Source organism: Calliphora vicina, chromosome 3 (genome assembly GCF_958450345.1).
Source record: "Calliphora vicina chromosome 3, idCalVici1.1, whole genome shotgun sequence".
In the NCBI taxonomy this organism is placed as follows: Eukaryota; Metazoa; Arthropoda; class Insecta; order Diptera; family Calliphoridae; genus Calliphora; species Calliphora vicina.
Window position 1 is genome coordinate 58,488,013 of NC_088782.1, and position 18,680 is coordinate 58,506,692.

The window sequence follows — 18,680 nt, forward strand, 5'->3', positions numbered from 1 at the left end:
CCAGGGTCGGAGTTATGGGAATCCTTTACAAAATAATTAAAAGCATATTGAGCCATCTAAAGTCGGTTATTATATTTTGATATCGAATATGCGATTTGAGAATTTTTGCCCTAAAGTTTCATTTTACATAAAAAATAGGTGTTTTTTGAATGGACCTGGTCCCCTCGGTAACAAAAATTTTTAATTTTTTTTTTTCATTTAAAATATTTTATGAAAACCTAGCTTTCAGAAAGTATAAATTCCTTATACATCCTTTTAGAAATTTTTTGCGTTAACTTAAAAGGAAAAAAAGTTATTTTTCCCAAAAAAAAATCGGCTTTTAAAAATTTTTTAAATTCAAAAGCATATAACTTTGGACTTAGTCATTATTTTTGAACAGTTCTTTTCTTATTTGACACATACTTATGTTGTTAGTCCAATGAAGGAAAACTGGATACGCTGTTATCAAAAAACTCGAGTAGTTTGGGTAAAAATGTTGAAAATTTAACTTTCAAATGCAAATATCTGCTAAGCTATAAGAGACAATTGATAGCTACGACTAGGTCTTTTGTAGCACTCAATGAAAAGATTTGATGTGTGTAATTTTTTTTGAAATCGGAACACAAACGAAGAAATAGGATAATTTTAAAAATGTAATATACCCGAGGTGTCCTACTTTGAGGACCCTTGGTCGCGGCCGTGATGGGCAAATGAGGTCCACGTTCAGAACTTAAACTCGAGAATACTTCTTCTTTACGCATGTAAAATTGCATTCAAATCAATCTAACCATTTAGAAGTTACAGATTTATTTCTCTCTTTTTCTTCTATACCACTATGTGTCGCTTACGATAAAATTCGTTTACTGTAAAATGTAAACATTGACTTACGATAAAATCTTACCCCCTATAATTTTGAAGTTATTAACAATTTTGATATTCTGAGAACGCTAAAACATCAATTTGCAATAAAAAAAAATTTTTGAAAATGTCGCTTACGATAATTTGGCGCTAAGGGCTCGATATTCTGGATGTTTTTCGGCCAATACTCGCTTTAAACGATTCAGTTGAATTCGGTATAGGTTCCCTGTGATGGCTAATCAGATTTCAGCAGTTCATAATAGATAGGACCCCTTTGGCTCCCACCAAATACAGAGAATTACCTTAGCGCTATGGATATTTGGCTTTGGTGTCGATTCGGCTGGTTGGTCGGGCTTCACATACGATCTCTTACTCTTAGGGTTATCATTATGTATCTGTTTTTCATCGCACGTAATGATTCGGTGCAAAAATTACTTTTTTTTAATATCTTTCAAGCTGCATTTCAGACATACAAAATCCTCTATCAAGGTTTTTCAGTTTCAATTCGTATATATAGTTAGTACCCAATTTCGCTGCTTTTGGATGAATCCTGCTGCTTGCAAAAGTTTTGAAATTACTGCTTGAGTTGTTCCCAATGATTTTGCAAGATCTTCATGGATTAATACCTATAATTATTGGTGTATAACTATTTTGGCTGGCTGGAGCGATCTCTGTCTTCCTTGTGAAAATCAGCACTTCTGAACCGCACAAACCATCTCTAGCATGTTGAGACCGATGAAACACTTTCACCATAAGCTTTTGTGAGCAATCGGTGTGCTTCACCGGGTCTTTTAACTAAGTGAGAATGAATGACAGATATGTACCCTTCAAAATTACATATAAGTTATGAAAAACCAAAAACCATGTTCAAAAGATACGCCATCTATTGTAAATCCCGTATATTTAAGTCAGAATTAAAATTATAAAAATAAAGTTCTTCTAAACTATGATTACACAGGGCAACAAAATCGAAAAACATTTAGAGACTTTTTAAACCACTACACAAATATGGTACAAATTTTAAATTCTATGGAGAAGTTTTTTTTTAAATTTTTTTTAGATGTTTCTCCACATAATTTATTGTAACTCAAAAAGGGTTAGTCCGATATTATTGAAGTAAACTTAGAAAATTTCAAATTTATATAACCTTTAATCTATTTATATATTACGTTTTAATCGGCGCAGTAATTTCGGAGTTATAATAACAAATTTAAGCAAAAAATATATTTTTTATGTGAAAATAGCAAATTTTTTTGTTTTAAAAAAATCATGAAAAATCGAAAACGGCAAAAATTGTTCAGAATTATTACCTTATCATAAAGCCACATGTAATAGCAACAAAATGAAATATCGATCATGAATATCCATTGATTCTTTTCGAATTTATTCAAAATTAAGTGAATTCGCTCATTTTCACAAAATTTTAGTTTTTTGTTTGATATACATAAAATTGAGTACTTAATAATCTTCTTTCGATTAATTGAATTTGAATACATTTTCCCCATGCTATGTACAAATTTTCATATATATATTGCGTTTTAATCGGCTCAGTAGTTTCGGAGTTATAATAACAAATTGAAGCAAAAAATATATTTTTTATATAAAAATATCCAATTTTTTTGTTTCAAAAAAATCATGAAAATTTTAAAAAGGCAGAAATTGTTTAGATTTATTGCTTTATCGCAAAGCCACATGTAATAGGAATAAAATGAGATATCGATCATAAAAATCGAAGGATTATTTTTGAATTTATTCACAATTACGTGCATTCGCTTATTTTCAGAAAATTGTATGTGCGTACAAGCGTGTACTTTGAGTGTACATTTACATGTGTTTTGTTATTGTTAAATTTTTTTTTACTACTGAACCGATTAAAACGCTATATATAAACAGATTGAAGGTTATGGAAGTATGAATTTTTCTGAGTTTACTTCAATAATATGGGACTAACCCTTTTTGAGTTATAATAAATTATGTGGAGAAACATCTAAAAAAATTCTTAATTTTAGAAAAAAAAAAATCTATCCATAGAATTCAAAAATTTTACCATTTTTGTAGAGGAGCCCTTTTTTGCTGTTGACCTGTGTTATTTATCATTATAAATCTTTTCAAATAAGTAATAAAACTGCATTAACAAACATCAAAAATATTTTAAACAGGATTTTAGAACCTTTTTTTTTTGGTGAAAGGGGACTTATCACCTTTACACACTATGCTTACAATATGTTAGCTGTAATATGCCCTCATACCATGGAAAAAATAACTACTTTTAAACATTTACACTGAAGTAATTTTCACATGTAGTGTTTTAAACTCTTACCATAGAATAAAATCTAAAAAAATAACAAAAAATAAACAACAGTTTGCTGCTAAAACCTTTCTAAACTATGCAGATAAAACTTTTCAATCAAAAAAAAAAAATAAAAATCCAAAACGAACAGAGAAAAATATGAAAATGAAATGCAAAATTTTTTCTTGCGTGTCTGATGTCAGGCATTATGACACGATTTCGCACTTTTCAAACTCATCACATCTATTGACATGTCATACACTCGTAACGTAACTTATGAGCGATAATGATTTATGGGACGCCAAACTGACAACAACAACAATATCAACAACAAAAAGTTCACATACAGAATGAGAATATACAAATTTACTTAAAACTTTTGGTGGAATCAACCTTTATTTTTACTATTTTTTTTTTGCCTCGTAATTTAAATTTACTTTTATGCAGATGTGAGCGAACGAACGAATATTTATGCTAATAGAGAGAAAAAACAGGGAACAACAACAAAAAATACACCACACTTATAATTAGGGTTTTTTAAATTCCCGACTTTTTTTGGATTGTCAGGAATCAGGAAAATTTTTGGTACATCTACATAAAGTCTTCATTTAATGTCTTATTATTAACAACATATAAAGATTTAATAGCCCATAAATACAAGGGCGGGTCAATAAGTCTGTGAATTTTTGAATTTCCCGCCGCAAAACTGCTCCTGTCATCAGACACCATTAATTTCAATGGCAAAAAATGGTTTACGGAACTTCCTTGTTGCGAAAGATGCTGAACATTCTGGACGCCTAGTTGAGATCCCTACGCGATATGGTGTCCGATTGGATATTGAATGTGTGAGAGATTGTGGAAGCCATAGGCAATAGGGGTGAAGCATTTGCTAACAATCGACCACAAACGAAATCGTATGACAACTTCGCAGCAGTGTTTGGATTTGTTCAACCGCAATATGGACGAGTTTTTGAGCCGTTGACGAAACGTGGATTCATCACAACACACCAGAGACCAAACACCAATAAACAAGTAAGAGAGCTATATTCGGCTGTGCCGAATCTTATATACCCTTCACCAAATTTTACTCCGAAATAAAAATTTTAAATATTTTTAGGTAAACACAAATTTATTTTTTTTCCAAAGTTGTTTTTTTTTAATTTCTTGGAAAAAATTTTTTTTGAATTGTTTTTTTAATTTTCAATTTTTTTTTTAATTTTTTAAATTTTCAAATTTTTTTTTGTTTTTTAAATTTTTATACCCTTCAGCATGAGTGGCAAGGGTATATATAAGTTTGTAATTTCTACATTTTTCATTTGCGACTCCACAAAGTATATATATTCTGGATCGCTATAGATAGCGAAGTCGATATAGCCATGTCCGTCTGTATGTTGAAATCAACTTTCCATACCCACCAAATACCTTGCATACATGATTCATACATCAATATGTCGGGAATTCTTCCGGCTCGGTTGCTATTTAAAATCGACACAATCGACAAATGGCTGAGATATAAGGAAAAACCGGGAAAACCTCGATTTTTGGCCTATCTACATCTGGATTACTAAGTGATTAATATAGACAATATGGATATCTAATGATAGATATTTCAAAGTCTTTTTAAAAAAAGGCCCAAAAAGTCGATCGTACGTATATTTTAGTAACTGTGTGTATATAAGGCTAAAGTAAGTTGGACCTACAATGAGTCAAAATCGGGAAAAATATTTTTTAACCCGAATTTTTTTTCATCAAAAATTTTTTTTTGTCATAAATTATTTTTCCAAAAAATTAAAAAAAAAATTTAGAAAAAAAATTTTTTTAAAAAAATTTCGAAAAGAAAAATTTAAAAAAAACTTTTTTATAAAAGAATTAAAAAAAAAAAAAATATTTTTAAGTACAATTTGGTGAAGGGTATCTAAGATTCGGCACAGCCAAATATAGCTCTCTTACTTGTTTTTTTTAATATTTAGAGAAAAAAAAAACTTTTGGTGAAGAAAAAATTCGGGTTAAAAAATATTTTTTCCAATTTTGACCCTTTGAAATATCTATCATTAGATATCCATATTGTCCATGACTTAGTAATCCAGATATATGTAAAAAATAATTAAAAAATCCTTATATTTCAGCCATTTGTTGACCGATTTTCTCGATTTTAAATAGCAACCGAGCCGGAGATATTGATGTATGAATCGTGTATGTAAATTGTTTGGGGGCTTCGGAAAGTTGATTTCAACAGACTTCGCTATCTATAAGGATCCAGAATATATGTATTTTATAGGGCCGGAAAATTATATTATGGAAATTACAAACGGAATGACAAACTTATATAAACCCTTCTCACGACGGTGAAGGGTATAAAAATGTGGGTTTCTCGCTATGAATCAGCGCTAATAAAGTCAGGAGGGCAAGAACGAATCAAGCCAATATCGGATACTCTGTTCCAAAGTGAAGCGTCGGGATTTCCGACAAAAACATCCCATGAATATGGTAATTGTATTCGGGAATTTACGGGATAAAAACCCTACATAATAATAAAAAAGAGAAAAACTAATTTTAAATCTTTCACTTTTTTACTGTTGCCGTTTGTTGTTGCTCTTGTTGCTGTTGTTTTTGTGAGTTAATGTCAACCCGTATTATGTGGCAAACTGATTGAAATAGTTTTGTAGAACATTTAAGGTTTTACCCGAAAAAAAAAAACGGAACTAAAAAACAACGATAGCAAAATGTAAAAAGGGAAACAAAACGCACACAATGAGAATAATGATGATGATGATGAGGACGAACTCGACTAGCATGATGTAGCAGAGGAGAACGAACGAACGAACGAATGAATGACAGCAATGACGAGATGATGTGGATGTTGCCACCACTGGATGCTGATGATGATGAGATGGACGTTAAAAAATGCAAATTTTTCTTGTGTAGTCATACAAGCATGTGAACTAAATAAAGCTTTTAAAATTCATATAAAAAGTAAAATGACAACAAGAACTTCATATACTATTTATCATAAAATAATAAAAAAAAATATAATAAAGAACCTTGCAAAAACTATGTGTTTGTATATAAATTTAGGATAAATCAAGAAGGGTTGCAAAATAAAAGTGTGGTAGGGATATATATCTGAAAATTGCCATGCAAGTATGTCAACGATGTAGTTTGGTTTAAAATCCTTGAATTTTGGCTATAATTAAAACACTTGATACAGGTACTGATTATGATTTAGAAAGAAATTAAAAAAAAAACAAGTAAGAGTGCTATATTCGGCCGTGCCGAATCTTATATACCCTTCACCAAATTATACTTCAAAATTTTAAATATTTTTAGGTAAACAAAATTTAACTTTTTTTCTAGTTGTTTTTTGAATTTTTTGGAAAAAAAAATTTTTCGATTGTTATTTTAAATTTTAAAATTTTTTTTTTTTAAATTTAAAAAATTTTTTTTTTTAAATTTAAAAATTTTTTTTTTTTTAAATTTTAAAATTTTTTTTTTTTAAATTTAAAAATTTTTTTTTTTTTAAATTTAAAAATTTTTTTTTTTTTTAAATTTTAAAAAATTTTTTTTTTTAAAAAAAAAAAATCGGGTTCAAAATTTTTTTCCCGATTTTGACCCATTGCACAGTGGTTTCCCTTATATGAACAAGCGGTCAATAATCAATATCTTCAAAACTAAAAAAGGTAATGTATCACCTCATAGCAAAATGTATCACCTCATAGCATGCCCGAAGAACTTAAAGTCCGCAAATTTTTTAGAAAAAATATTAACAACTGTAGCCACAGTAGCCCTTTGATTTTCCAAGGGTTAATTGGCTTTTAGATTTGTTTTATGAATTTTTGAAATAAAATATTTCAGTATGAAAATTCGTTTGTTTTAAACAATTTTAGTTAATTTTTATTCCATTTTAATTCATTTGAATTATACAATGAAAAAAAAACTAAATTAAAAAGTTATACAAAGTTATATGCGCGATATTTTTCGGGTATGTTGCAATCTAAACTGTTTTATATGCTTATTTTTCGCTTCAGCATCTTCCTCCGACAATTCACCTATTGACACTACTACATGCTTGCTTACCTCAGCTCCATGGATCAGATTTTTAAGTACCGATGCAAAAATAAGACGGCGCACAGAGGGATTTTGGTGTCAAAAAGTCAATTTTTCAAACACTTAATTTCAACAATCAAATGATGCAGTTTTGTAGAGAAATGTTTAAAGATGAAATGTACACTTATAGTTTTAAGAAAAAATTTATTTTATTTTTAAAAAAGTCCATGCTAGTAAAGTCCTTGCAAGGGTGTTAAGCAAAAATTTACTTATATTTTCACGCAATTCAGTGGTTTATATACCATTTACCTTTAACATATTTGAAAAATATAACATTTCCACATCAATAAAAAAAAAATTATGGGGATACCATAACAGTTAAGAAGATATGCCCAAATCTATAAGTCTCTAATAATTATTGTATTTTTGATTTTCCATGGAGAAAAAAATGTAGCCCCACTTTCCCCCAAGCTCTTTTTTTAATAAAATGAAAAGTGGGACTGTCTTGTTTCGATTTAAAAAAATAATTGTTTTCTGAAATTTTCGGGACAGGATGAAAACTAAAAATTTTTTGTCGAATAATAAACGAAATATCCATCGGCGTGACCGATTTTATTGAAAGTCAGCATGAGTTCCTTTTTGGTATCAATAAATGTATGTACCAAATTTCTAGACTTTTGCTTGAATATAAACAATTTTATGCGAAAAAATCAATTAGGATTGTATGGGCAGTGGGCGTTGGGCGTGGATGATTTTGATAAAATTTCATTTTTTTTTTTAACTTAGTCCATATAATTCTCTGTGCCAAATTTCAGCGCTCTACGACCACAGCTTATAATTTTTGCAAAAAAATGTATGAAGCCATCCCTCTGTGGGGCGAGTTAGTATATTAAAGATTACACGCCCATCCGCAAATTTCCGCAACTAACTTCAGCACTTTTATTATCTTAAGAATCTGATAAATACAATGAAAAAAAACCCTACGGGGGAATATTGGGGGAACACATCTAAAACTTTAAGTAAACATAATGAAGTTATACAAAAAAGTAACAAATATATAGGTTAACTAAAACATTAATTTCACAAGAATTACAACACAAGTTAGTTTTATTATTTTCTAAAGATAAAATAAATACCTTTAACTTCAAAATTCATTGAAAATAATTTAATTTTGTAGACTACAGCAATTGCAAGACCGTTTTGAAGTGCACTTTTGCAAATCCAGCGTTCAGCTGCGCTTTGCAAATGAATATTTGCTCATGCTTTTAATTTTATTTTTAAAAAGTCCCGTTAGATTTCCAGCAAAAACCGGTTTGCCATTTAAAAGACTGGATATCTAAGAGACAATTTTTATGCATTTTGTCTAAATATTTTGTCATCGTTTTATTTATTTTTGGCCTATGGGCGGATCCACTGTGCATTGTAGGTCCAACTTACTATGGTCTTATATACGTCGTTGCAAATGTCTTTGAAATATCTATCATTAGATATCCATATTGTCTATATTAATGTCTTAGTAATCCAGATATAGGTAAAAAAAATAGGTCAAAAATCGAGGTTGTCTTGGTTTTTTCCTCATATCTCAGCCATTTGTGGACCGATTTTGCTGATTTTAAATAGCAATATTCTCGAAAGCATGTCTGACAGAATTATTGAAGATTTGGATCCCGAAGATATCTGGGGTCTTCAGAAAACTGATTTCAACAGACAGACAGACGGACAGACAGACAGACAGACAGACAGACAGACAGACAGACAGACAGACAGACAGACAGACAGACAGACAGACAGACAGACAGACAGACAGACAGACAGACAGACAGACAGACAGACAGACAGACAGACAGACAGACAGACAGACAGACAGACAGACAGACAGACAGACAGACAGACAGACAGACAGACAGACAGACAGACAGACAGACAGACAGACAGACAGACAGACAGACAGACGGACATGGCTTAATCGACTCCGCTATCTATAAGGATCCAGAATATATATACTTTATAGGGTCGGAAATGAAAAATGTAGAAATTACAAACGGAATGACAAACTTATATATACCCTTCTCACGAAGGTGAAGGGTATAATAAGTAAAACATGGCGGTTAACTTTTATCACATGATGTTAAATGAAACTCTTTTGTTTGATTTAGTTGTCGCTGAACACGAATCTGAAGATAGATTTGTATGTTTAGGACGTTTTAGAGGACATTATTTAAAAATACTATTGAAGCTACAATTGGTTAATAATGTATAGAAAAATCTAGGATTGAAGCTAAAATTGGTGTATAGAAAGATATACGATTAAAGCTACAACGGGTCTTTAGAAAGATCTATGATTGATGCTAAAACTGGTCTTTAGAAAGATCTAAGATTGAAGCAACAATTTTTCTATAGATACATCTAAGATTGAAGCTATAGAAAGCTCTACGATTCCAGCTAAAACTGGTCTTTAGAAAGATCTATGATTGATGCTAAAACTGGTCTTTAGAAAGATCTATGATTCATGCTAAAACTGGTCTTTAGAAAGATCTACGATTGAAGCTAAAATTGGTCTATAGAAAGATCTACGATTGAAGCTAAAACTTGTCTATAGAAAGCTCTACGATTCAAGCTAAAACTGGTCTTTAGAAATATCTACGATTGAAGCTAAAACTGATGTATACAAAGATCTAAGATTGAAGCTAAAATTGGTCTGTAGAAAGCTCTACGATTGAAGCTAAAATTGGTAGATAGAAAGATCTATGAATCTATGAATGATTCATGCTAAAATTGGTATAAAGAAAGACTACGATTGAAACTAAAATTGGTCTAAAGAAAGATCAACGATTGAAGCTAAAACTTGTCTATAGAAAGCTCTACGATTCAAGCTAAAACTGGTCTATAGAAAGATCTAAGATTGAAGCTAAAATTGGTCTATAGAAAGATCTACGATTGAAGATAAAACTGGTCTTTAGAAATATCTCTTATTGATGCTTAAATTGGTGTTTCTATGATAGAAGCAAAAATTGGTCTAAAGAAAGCTCTACGATTGAAGCTAAAATTTATGTATACAAAGATCTAAGATTGAAGCTAAAATTTGTCTATAGAAGATCTGGAAGCTTAAACTGGTCTTTAGAATGATCTAAAACTGGTCTTTAGAAATATTTATGATTAAAGCTAAAATTGGTCTATAGAAAGCTCTACGATTCAAGCTAAAACTTGTCTTTATAAAGATCTATGATTGATGCTAAAACTGGTCTTTAGAAATATATACGATTGAAGCTAAAACTGATGTATACAAAGATCTAATATTGAAGCTAAAATTGGTCTAAAGATCTATGATTGATGCTAAAACTGGGCTATAGAAAGATCTACGATTGAAGCTAAAACTGGTCTTTAGAAAGATCTACGATTGAAGCTAAAATTGGTCTGTAGAAAGCTCTACGATTGAAGCTAAAACTGTTCTTTAGAAAGATTTAAAATTGATGCTAAAATTGGTAGATAGAAAGATCTATGAATCTATGAATGATTCAAGCTAAAAATGGTATATAGAAAGATCTACGATTGAAGCTAAAATTGATGTATACAAAGATCTAAGATTGAAGCTAAAATTGGTCTAAAGAAAGATCAACGACTGAAGCTAAAATTAGTCTATAGAAAGATCTACGATTCAAGCTAAAACTGGCCTTTAAAAAGATCTACGACTGAAGCTTAAATTAGTGTATAGATTGAAGCCAAAATTGTGTTAATTAAAGTTCTACGATTAAAGCTTAAATTGATGTATATAAAGGTCTACGATTGAGGCACTATGCTCCTTATAAGAACAGCATATTGAGTCTAAAATTGGTGTATGTAAAGATCTGCGATCGAAGTTTAAGTTGGCTATTATAAAGATCTACGATATAATGATCTACGATTTTTTCTTCTTGGATTAGCACTCAGAGGATAACCTCTACTCATGCAAAGCAGTGTGTTGGAACTAGGAAAATAGGTTATGGGAGGGAGGAAAGAGATAGAAGTGTCTGTGGATATTCGAATTGAACTTTCCTGCATTGAAAGTGACAGCACACATTGCGTTGGTGCTCCAGTAAATGAATAGAGTTCGATACCCTACTGTCACCAACCTTTGCCCTCTCCTGTAAGCGGTCCAAAAGCTCTAAAATAGACATTGAAGCACCGGCCCTTAACTGGGAGTTGTATTCCATTTTCGGTCGAATATAGGAGTGTAAATATTGAGGATATCAGATGGAGCGATCTGCGACCGAAGTTTAAATTGGCTATTGTAAAGATCTACGATTTTTTTCTTCTTGGATTAGCACTCAGGGGATGACCACTACTCATGCGAAGCATTGTGTTGGAACTAAGAAAATAGGTTGTGGGAGGGAGGAAAGAGGGAGTAGTGTTTGCGGACATTCGATTTGAATTTTCCTACATTGAAAGTGACAGGAAAGTCTTCAGCGGGAAGTTTGTTTCGTCACGGACAATACGACTAAAGAATGAATTTTACCAGTAGGGTGTTGTGCAGTGCACTGGCCAATTGACCACAAAGGGATGTGTTTTTGATGAAAAATATGTATTACTTAAAAATCTGTGGGTATTAGGAACAACTTCCCTAATTTCATCAGAACACATTCGATTGTAGTAACTATACGCAGACGACATTGCGTAGGTGCTCCAGTGAATAAATAGAGTTTGATACCCTACTGTCTCCAACCTTTGCCCTCTCCTGTAAGCGGTCGAAAAGCTCTAAAATAAACATTGAAGCACCGGCCCATACATGGGAGTTGTATTCCATTTTCGGTCGGATATAGGAGGTGTAAACATGGAGCGAAATAATTCCTACACCGTTTCAGAAAACCGAGATACTTGAATGCTTCTGGACATCACATTGTATTCTCATACCCAGAACATCAAGAGCGTCTGATTCCATAATATTTACACCATCTATAAATACAGATGTGTCAATATGCTATAATAAGTCTTGCGAGCGTTGAAAGCGATCCTATTCTCACGACACCATTCAAAAAACAAAAATAATAACGATATTGATCAAACATAAAGAAGTATGTAGTGAAACTCATTAGAATTGAGGTTTAACAATTTCTATAATGGAAATAGAATGGAATTTTATATTTAATTAAAATTACCCCAAAAAAAATACCTTAAAATGTACAAAAGACATTTCCCAAACCACTTTTTCAAAATGTAACAACTCATTAAAACGTTGAATCTCTAACTACTTATTATAAAAATCCAACTACAAAAACTTGTAAAAACCCATGGAAATGTACATTAATCTATTTATAGAAATCATTTGTAACACCCTGAATAAATTTTATAAAATGTTGTTGTTCAACTCTTCTTTTTGAATTTCTCCTGCTGCTACAATTTGGTTAATGTTTTCTAGCCACCCCATCTTTTAACCCCATGTTCGACGTAATGATAAATTCAACATTCCTTTGCCAAAGAAAAATTTTAACCAGCAAAATTGAGAAGATGAAGAAGACGAGAGAAAGAAAAAAGGAAAGTAAAAAATTGTTCCCATTTAAAAAATGGTAGACACATCCATCATTTTTGGATGGCTCAAACTTAAACAAGCAGTGTCAGTCAGCCAGTCAGTAAGAGGGAGAGAGAGATGTGATGTGAAGTGACGTTAGTTCGTCGTCCAACTAAACATCAAACTGGGGAAGTAACACAAAAAAAGGAAAAACAATGAAACGACAATAACTTGTAGTCGTACAAGTAACACAAATACCCACATTTTATGATGTGAAAGTAGATTAAAAAACCTGGTGGTGGCAATAGAGTAGAATGAGCCAACCAGGCAGCCAGCCAGCATCAGTCAGCAAGACAGTTAGACAGACATGTTACCAGACAGTCAGTCATTTACTCAGTTAACGCTGAAACTTTACAAATGTTCTTTGTTTTTGTAAATGTATCCATGTAACATTGAAATGAATTTGCCAACATGGATAGCAGCCATACATCCATCCTTGCTTTGCCACATACATTTTTTTAGAATTTTTGTATTTTTTTTGTTGGTGTTTTGAGTTGCACTCGCATTTAACTTACCTTTGTAACAATTTAGCACTACGTTCATCCATGGGCGGATATTGACGACCCTTTGATTTGCCCAAACATTTATTGCGTTTCTCGTTCACCACCTGACAAAAGAAACCCTTCTTCACATCGTAACGCAATTGATTGGAGTAGTCAAAGGCCGGTTGTATTTTCAAAAAACGTTGCAGGTCATTCATCACATCCACTGGATTGAGACGCAATTGCTCACCATCAATGAGGTGCAACTGTTGGGCAGGATAATACGAGAGCCAGCGTTCCAAGTGTTGTGCGTATTTACCAGGATTAAGGCAACGATTACGTAAATCCCTGAGTGATTTTGGTGCCGAATCAGATGCCGTTATGACCTGAAAAATAAAACAAACATACAAACATGAAACGTTAAAATTGCAAAAAAGAAATTCTCAAACGCTTTTATAAAAAGCAGCAGAAATAGTATATAAAACACAGAACCGCTGAAATGTAAAAAAGATTAACTTGTTGAAGTTCATAAACTGTATGAAGACACTCTACTAAATACTATGAGGAGCAAAGCTGTGGAAAATAATAATAATAATAATTCTGTAATAGTTTCACACCAAAGTTAAGTGTGACTTTTCTATTTTACCTCTTCCACTTTTCTATTTTATGTTTTTCGTTCCTTTATTTTTTTGTGCATAACATAATTTTTATACTTTTTAAGCTGATTTTCATGACGGCTAAAACGTAATTTAATCTTAAACTATAGACTCACAAAACAAAAACAATTGTTAAAAGCACTTGCAACTATTTACTCGTACACCTTAATGCGGCGACCTGGTTGAGGTTCAAATGGAAGTTTTATTTTCTTCTTCTTCTTCTTGCATTTGTGCCACAAATAAAAAGTGGAAACAAGAAATTTGTTTTTAGCTCTTTTAATATAGAATTGCTGTCTTAGTAATTGATTTTTGTACAGGAAAAAGCGGGTAAAACTTAGAGAAGATTTGGAAATGCAAAACTTGAAAATTTAAGATGTTGCGAGACTTGCTAATAGTTGAAAGCAGCTTAAAAGCAGTCAAGTTTTGAAACAAATCAGAAGTCATCATGCGAATTAAGTAATTTCAATAAAAACAGAATATGAATCTGAACAAACATTCCCTAAAGAAGTTCTTTAACATAATGTAGTTCAACAAAAACTACATTATAAAGTGTGGACGCTCCGAAATGATTTCATACTTGTTGGGAAGGAATATAATTTATATAGTAATCATTTGACAAAAGATAACGTAGCAACAGTTTCTAGGGAAAGCTGAAACAGAGAGCAGGCCAAAAAACAAGTAATCAACAGGATGCTCCAAAGGCGTTTGATACCCCTACACTCATTTCAAATGAGAAGAGGAAGAGGGTTAGTTTTCCGAAAAACAGAACGTCGTTGACCAAATCAAGAAGAAGAGAGATAACATTTAGGAGAATCAGAAGGAAAAAAAAAACTTATCAAAGGCATCCTTAGAGGTGGAAGGCGATGGCGTCGGTGAAATCTTCAAATGATGATAGACATTCCAAAAGGAAACTACACTTTCACTGAAGAGGAAAAATGGAGCTTCGATGCGCCTATGCCAAAATGGCCCGGAGAAAGATGACAGAGGACGAGGAAAGCTGAAACAGAAAGCAGGCTAAAAAACACAAGTAACCAACAGGTTGCTCCTAAGGTGTTTGATACCCCTACCCTCATCTCAAATGAGAAGAGTTAGTTTTCCAGAAAAACAGAACGTCGTTGACCAAACCAAGAAGAAGAGGTAGTTCCCAACTCCCAAAAGATAACAATTCGGAGAATCAGACTGAAGAAAATACCTTATCGAAGGCATCTAACTCTAAGCAAGCGATGGCGTAAGTGAAATCTTCAACTGGTGGAAGACATTCCAAAAGGAAACTACACATTCAATGAATAAGAAGCCAGTATGATAAAATGGCCCGGAGAAAGATGACAGAGGAAGAGGAAAGCTGAAACAGAAAGCAGGCTCCAAAACTCATTTCAAATGAGAAAAGGAAGAGGTTTAGTTTTACGGAAAAACAGAACGTCGTTGTCCAAACCAAGAAGAAGAGGTAGTTCCCAACTCCCAAAAGATAACATTTAGGAGCATTCGACAGAAGAATATAACTTATCGAAGGCATCAACCTCTAAGCAAGCGATGGCGGCAGTGAAATCTTCAGCTGGTGGTAGATATTCCAAAAAGGAAACTACACTTTCTCTGAAGAGGAAGTCAGATGATAAATGGAGCAGCCGTATGCAGATAAGTTTAATTGTGGATGCGCAATTGCTAAATATCAATTGTACACCAGGAAAATGTCCTCGTGCAGAACGTATTGGAAGCAGACGATATAGAGAGCTGTAGGTTTACCAGGGAGCTATTGTTTCTACAATTAGAATAAGACATCTGGGTTGAGATCTTAAAAAGCCTGGTGGAAGGCATCACAACCCAATAGGAGGGAGTCAAACTTGGCTTTGTGAAAAAAGCTGATATTCCTTACTTGGCCAAAACATCGTTTCTAATTAAAGGCTGGGACAGTAAACTCAAGAACGAAGTAATTTTTAAGATCATTGATAAACAAAACCGGGATGTAGACGTAATAAAATGGGAGGTCTTCCACCGAGAAGAATCGAAGACGGCACATTGATCATGGATGGTTTAGAAAAAACCTCTATATCCTACCTAGAAGAGTAGAAAGGGAAAGCCTATTTCGCCAGCAGGGCCAATTTCTTCAAAGGATGGAAACCACATCCAACCTGATTTTGCTCAGTCACAAGAACAATCCTTATTAGCCAAAATACAGCTGAATCAAAATATTTTAAAATTGAATCTTCGTTGATTTTGGACAATCCAAAAATAGAATTACAAGCTTTTAAAAATGTTGCATGTCTGAGGTGACCTATTTTGAGAACCCTCAGCGCAGCTCCTGAGGGCCTTTGGCGTCCGTCTTAAAAAATGCTACTCTGCTACGCATATGTCAGGGATTAAATCCCACTTCAGGCTACCTAACTTCTGTACGGCTCTTCAGGCGGAAGTTACGGCCATTAAACGTGCATCCAACTGGCTGAGGTTTTATCGAATATCTGGTGATCTATGCATATTTACTGATAGCAAGGCTGCCGTTAACGAAATAGCGGGTGTCTGCACGATATCTAGGTTAACCGAGGAATTCCGGGTATCCATTAATGAGAAAGGGAAACATTCTAGGATAACGCTTATATGGCTCCCTGGTCACGATGGAAATCAGGGTAATTGTATAGCAGATCATCTGGCCAATAGGGGTGCGATGATGGATGATGAGGAGATCGAGAGATTTTTCTGGTATTTCCCTTGTTAAATGCAAGATGGCTGTACAGCTGATACTATATGGGTCTGCACAAAGCAGGTGGACCAACGAGTCTTCCTGTGTTATAAAGAGGTCTATTTGGACCGTATATGATGCCAGCAGGACGTATCTACTTATGGAATTTCGTCGTGAGCAAATAAGGCTAATTGTCTCCTTCATTACAGGACACTGTATAATTGGGACACATGCTAGAGGATTAGGCCTACGGTACATTGACTACTGCAGGAGCTGTCATAATGAAGAAGAGGAGGAGACGGTGTCCCACCTATTCTGCCAATGCCCGGCTCTGATAAACCTGAGGGAAGGCATGCTCGAAATTCCATTTCAATCATGCTTAAATGAGCTATCAAGTATGAGTCTTACACGAATCTACTCCTTCGTCAGAGAATCTGGTTGGTTTAGCCTGGCGACAACGGGCGTATAATAAAAAACCTGCTGTTTACCCCTTGGGTATCATAATGGGATTAGTTCTGAATGGACCCAAGTGATCTGCTTGAAGAGTGGCTGCCCATGGAACCTAACCTAACCTACGCCTATGTGAAATTTCTAGTCGATCAGATTAGCCAGTTAGAAATGGCTGATTTATTTCCAAAATATTTGGATTTTGCCCCCTATGCAATGCAAAGGATCGTGACTCTCTTGGAAATTGATAGACATTTTATTAGACTGTATGTCTATACCATGTGCAAAAACTATTCAGAAGAGGTGGAGTAAGAATATATAATATCGATGTCTACAGGAATGCATGAGAAGTAGTAGTCCTAAGCCGAACCTAATAATCCGCAAAAAAAAAATTCGCTAGCATATGACCAGTTGTGTATTAGTTCGCTTAAGAAAAAGTTTACTAATCAATAATTCCAAACACATGTTAATATCTTTAGCTGTGATATTTAAATATTGTTGACAATTTCAACAATTTAAATAATTGTGTAAATTAAATGAAAGAAACCTCACAATGCAGCCACAAAAATTCTATAGTCTCTGGTAGTTAAAAAAAGAAACTGGGTTGAGGCTGGCCCCTCATTGTACACAGCAAGTGCAAAAGTACTTGCATTTGTGTGTGCGAGCGAGCAGCTTTTAATAAACAAAACTCTCAATATCTTGCGGTTAAATTGAGACCACTTAACTTGGCTTAAAAATGAATTAAATGACCACAAAATAAATCGTTTCATAATCCAAAATGGTTACAAACTTAAGTAACAACATGGTCGGTTGGTTGGTTGGTTGGTTGGTTCTCTCTTGTCTAGAAACATAAAAGGAAATGTTTGGTGTTCATGCATAAAAACAACATGTTCATTTCATTTCTATACATAAATATTTATTTCTACGAAGTATAAATGAATATAAATAATGTGTGTGTGTCTAGGAAACAGTACTTTTGGACAACCGACATGCATGCATTTTCTATGAAGAAGATATAAAACTTTGCTAAAAGTTTTATTTATTTACACTCAGCCGAAGAAGTTGTATGTAATTAAAATGTTTTCGGTATAAATAGTTGTTTAAGGGCTATTATTTTCAAGTTAAAGGCAAGTAGACTGTTTAACTTTAAATGTTTACTTGGGTAAATGTTTTTTAATGTTGCATAAAACGCAGTAGATCTTTAAATTGCTTCCCTTTCTATCATTTCAACGAGTTGCAAACACATTCGTATTGTATACAATTGAATTGTCAATCGCTTTCGGCTCCTGGTGGCTCTTCGTGGTTGTAGTTACAGCTCTGCTTTCACCAAACTTTATTCCCTGGGGAAAAAACTCGCATTTGATACAGCTGTCGCTGAGCTGACAATCTTTGGCCGAGTGAAACTCGTTCCGGAGCGAAGATCCAATTGTCATGGAAACGTGGCTATGCATGCCGACCACTGCTTTAAAGTTATACGAATTTCAAACTTTTGAAGTTAAGTGCATTCTATCACACATCATTTCAACAAGTTGAATTGTCGATCGCTTTCGGCCCCTGGTGGCTTTTCGTGGTTGTAGTTACCGGTCTGCTTTCGCCAAACGTTATTCCCTGGGGATAAAAAACTCCCAATTGATACAGCACTCGCTGAGTTGACAATCTTTGGCCGAGTGAGATTCGGGTCGTTCCGGAGCGTAGATCAAATTGTCGTGGA

General features: G+C 33.4%; 1 protein-coding gene across 1 annotated transcript in view; it reads right to left on the reverse strand.

The window, feature by feature from the left end:
* sfl (N-deacetylase and N-sulfotransferase sfl) overlaps positions 1–18,680 on the reverse strand; it is a 152,412-nt gene that overhangs the window by 12,855 nt on the left and 120,877 nt on the right. The window contains exon 4 of the mRNA XM_065503168.1: positions 13,229–13,581. Within this exon, the coding sequence (XP_065359240.1) occupies positions 13,229–13,581 (353 nt within the window). The remainder of the gene's footprint in view (positions 1–13,228; positions 13,582–18,680) is intronic.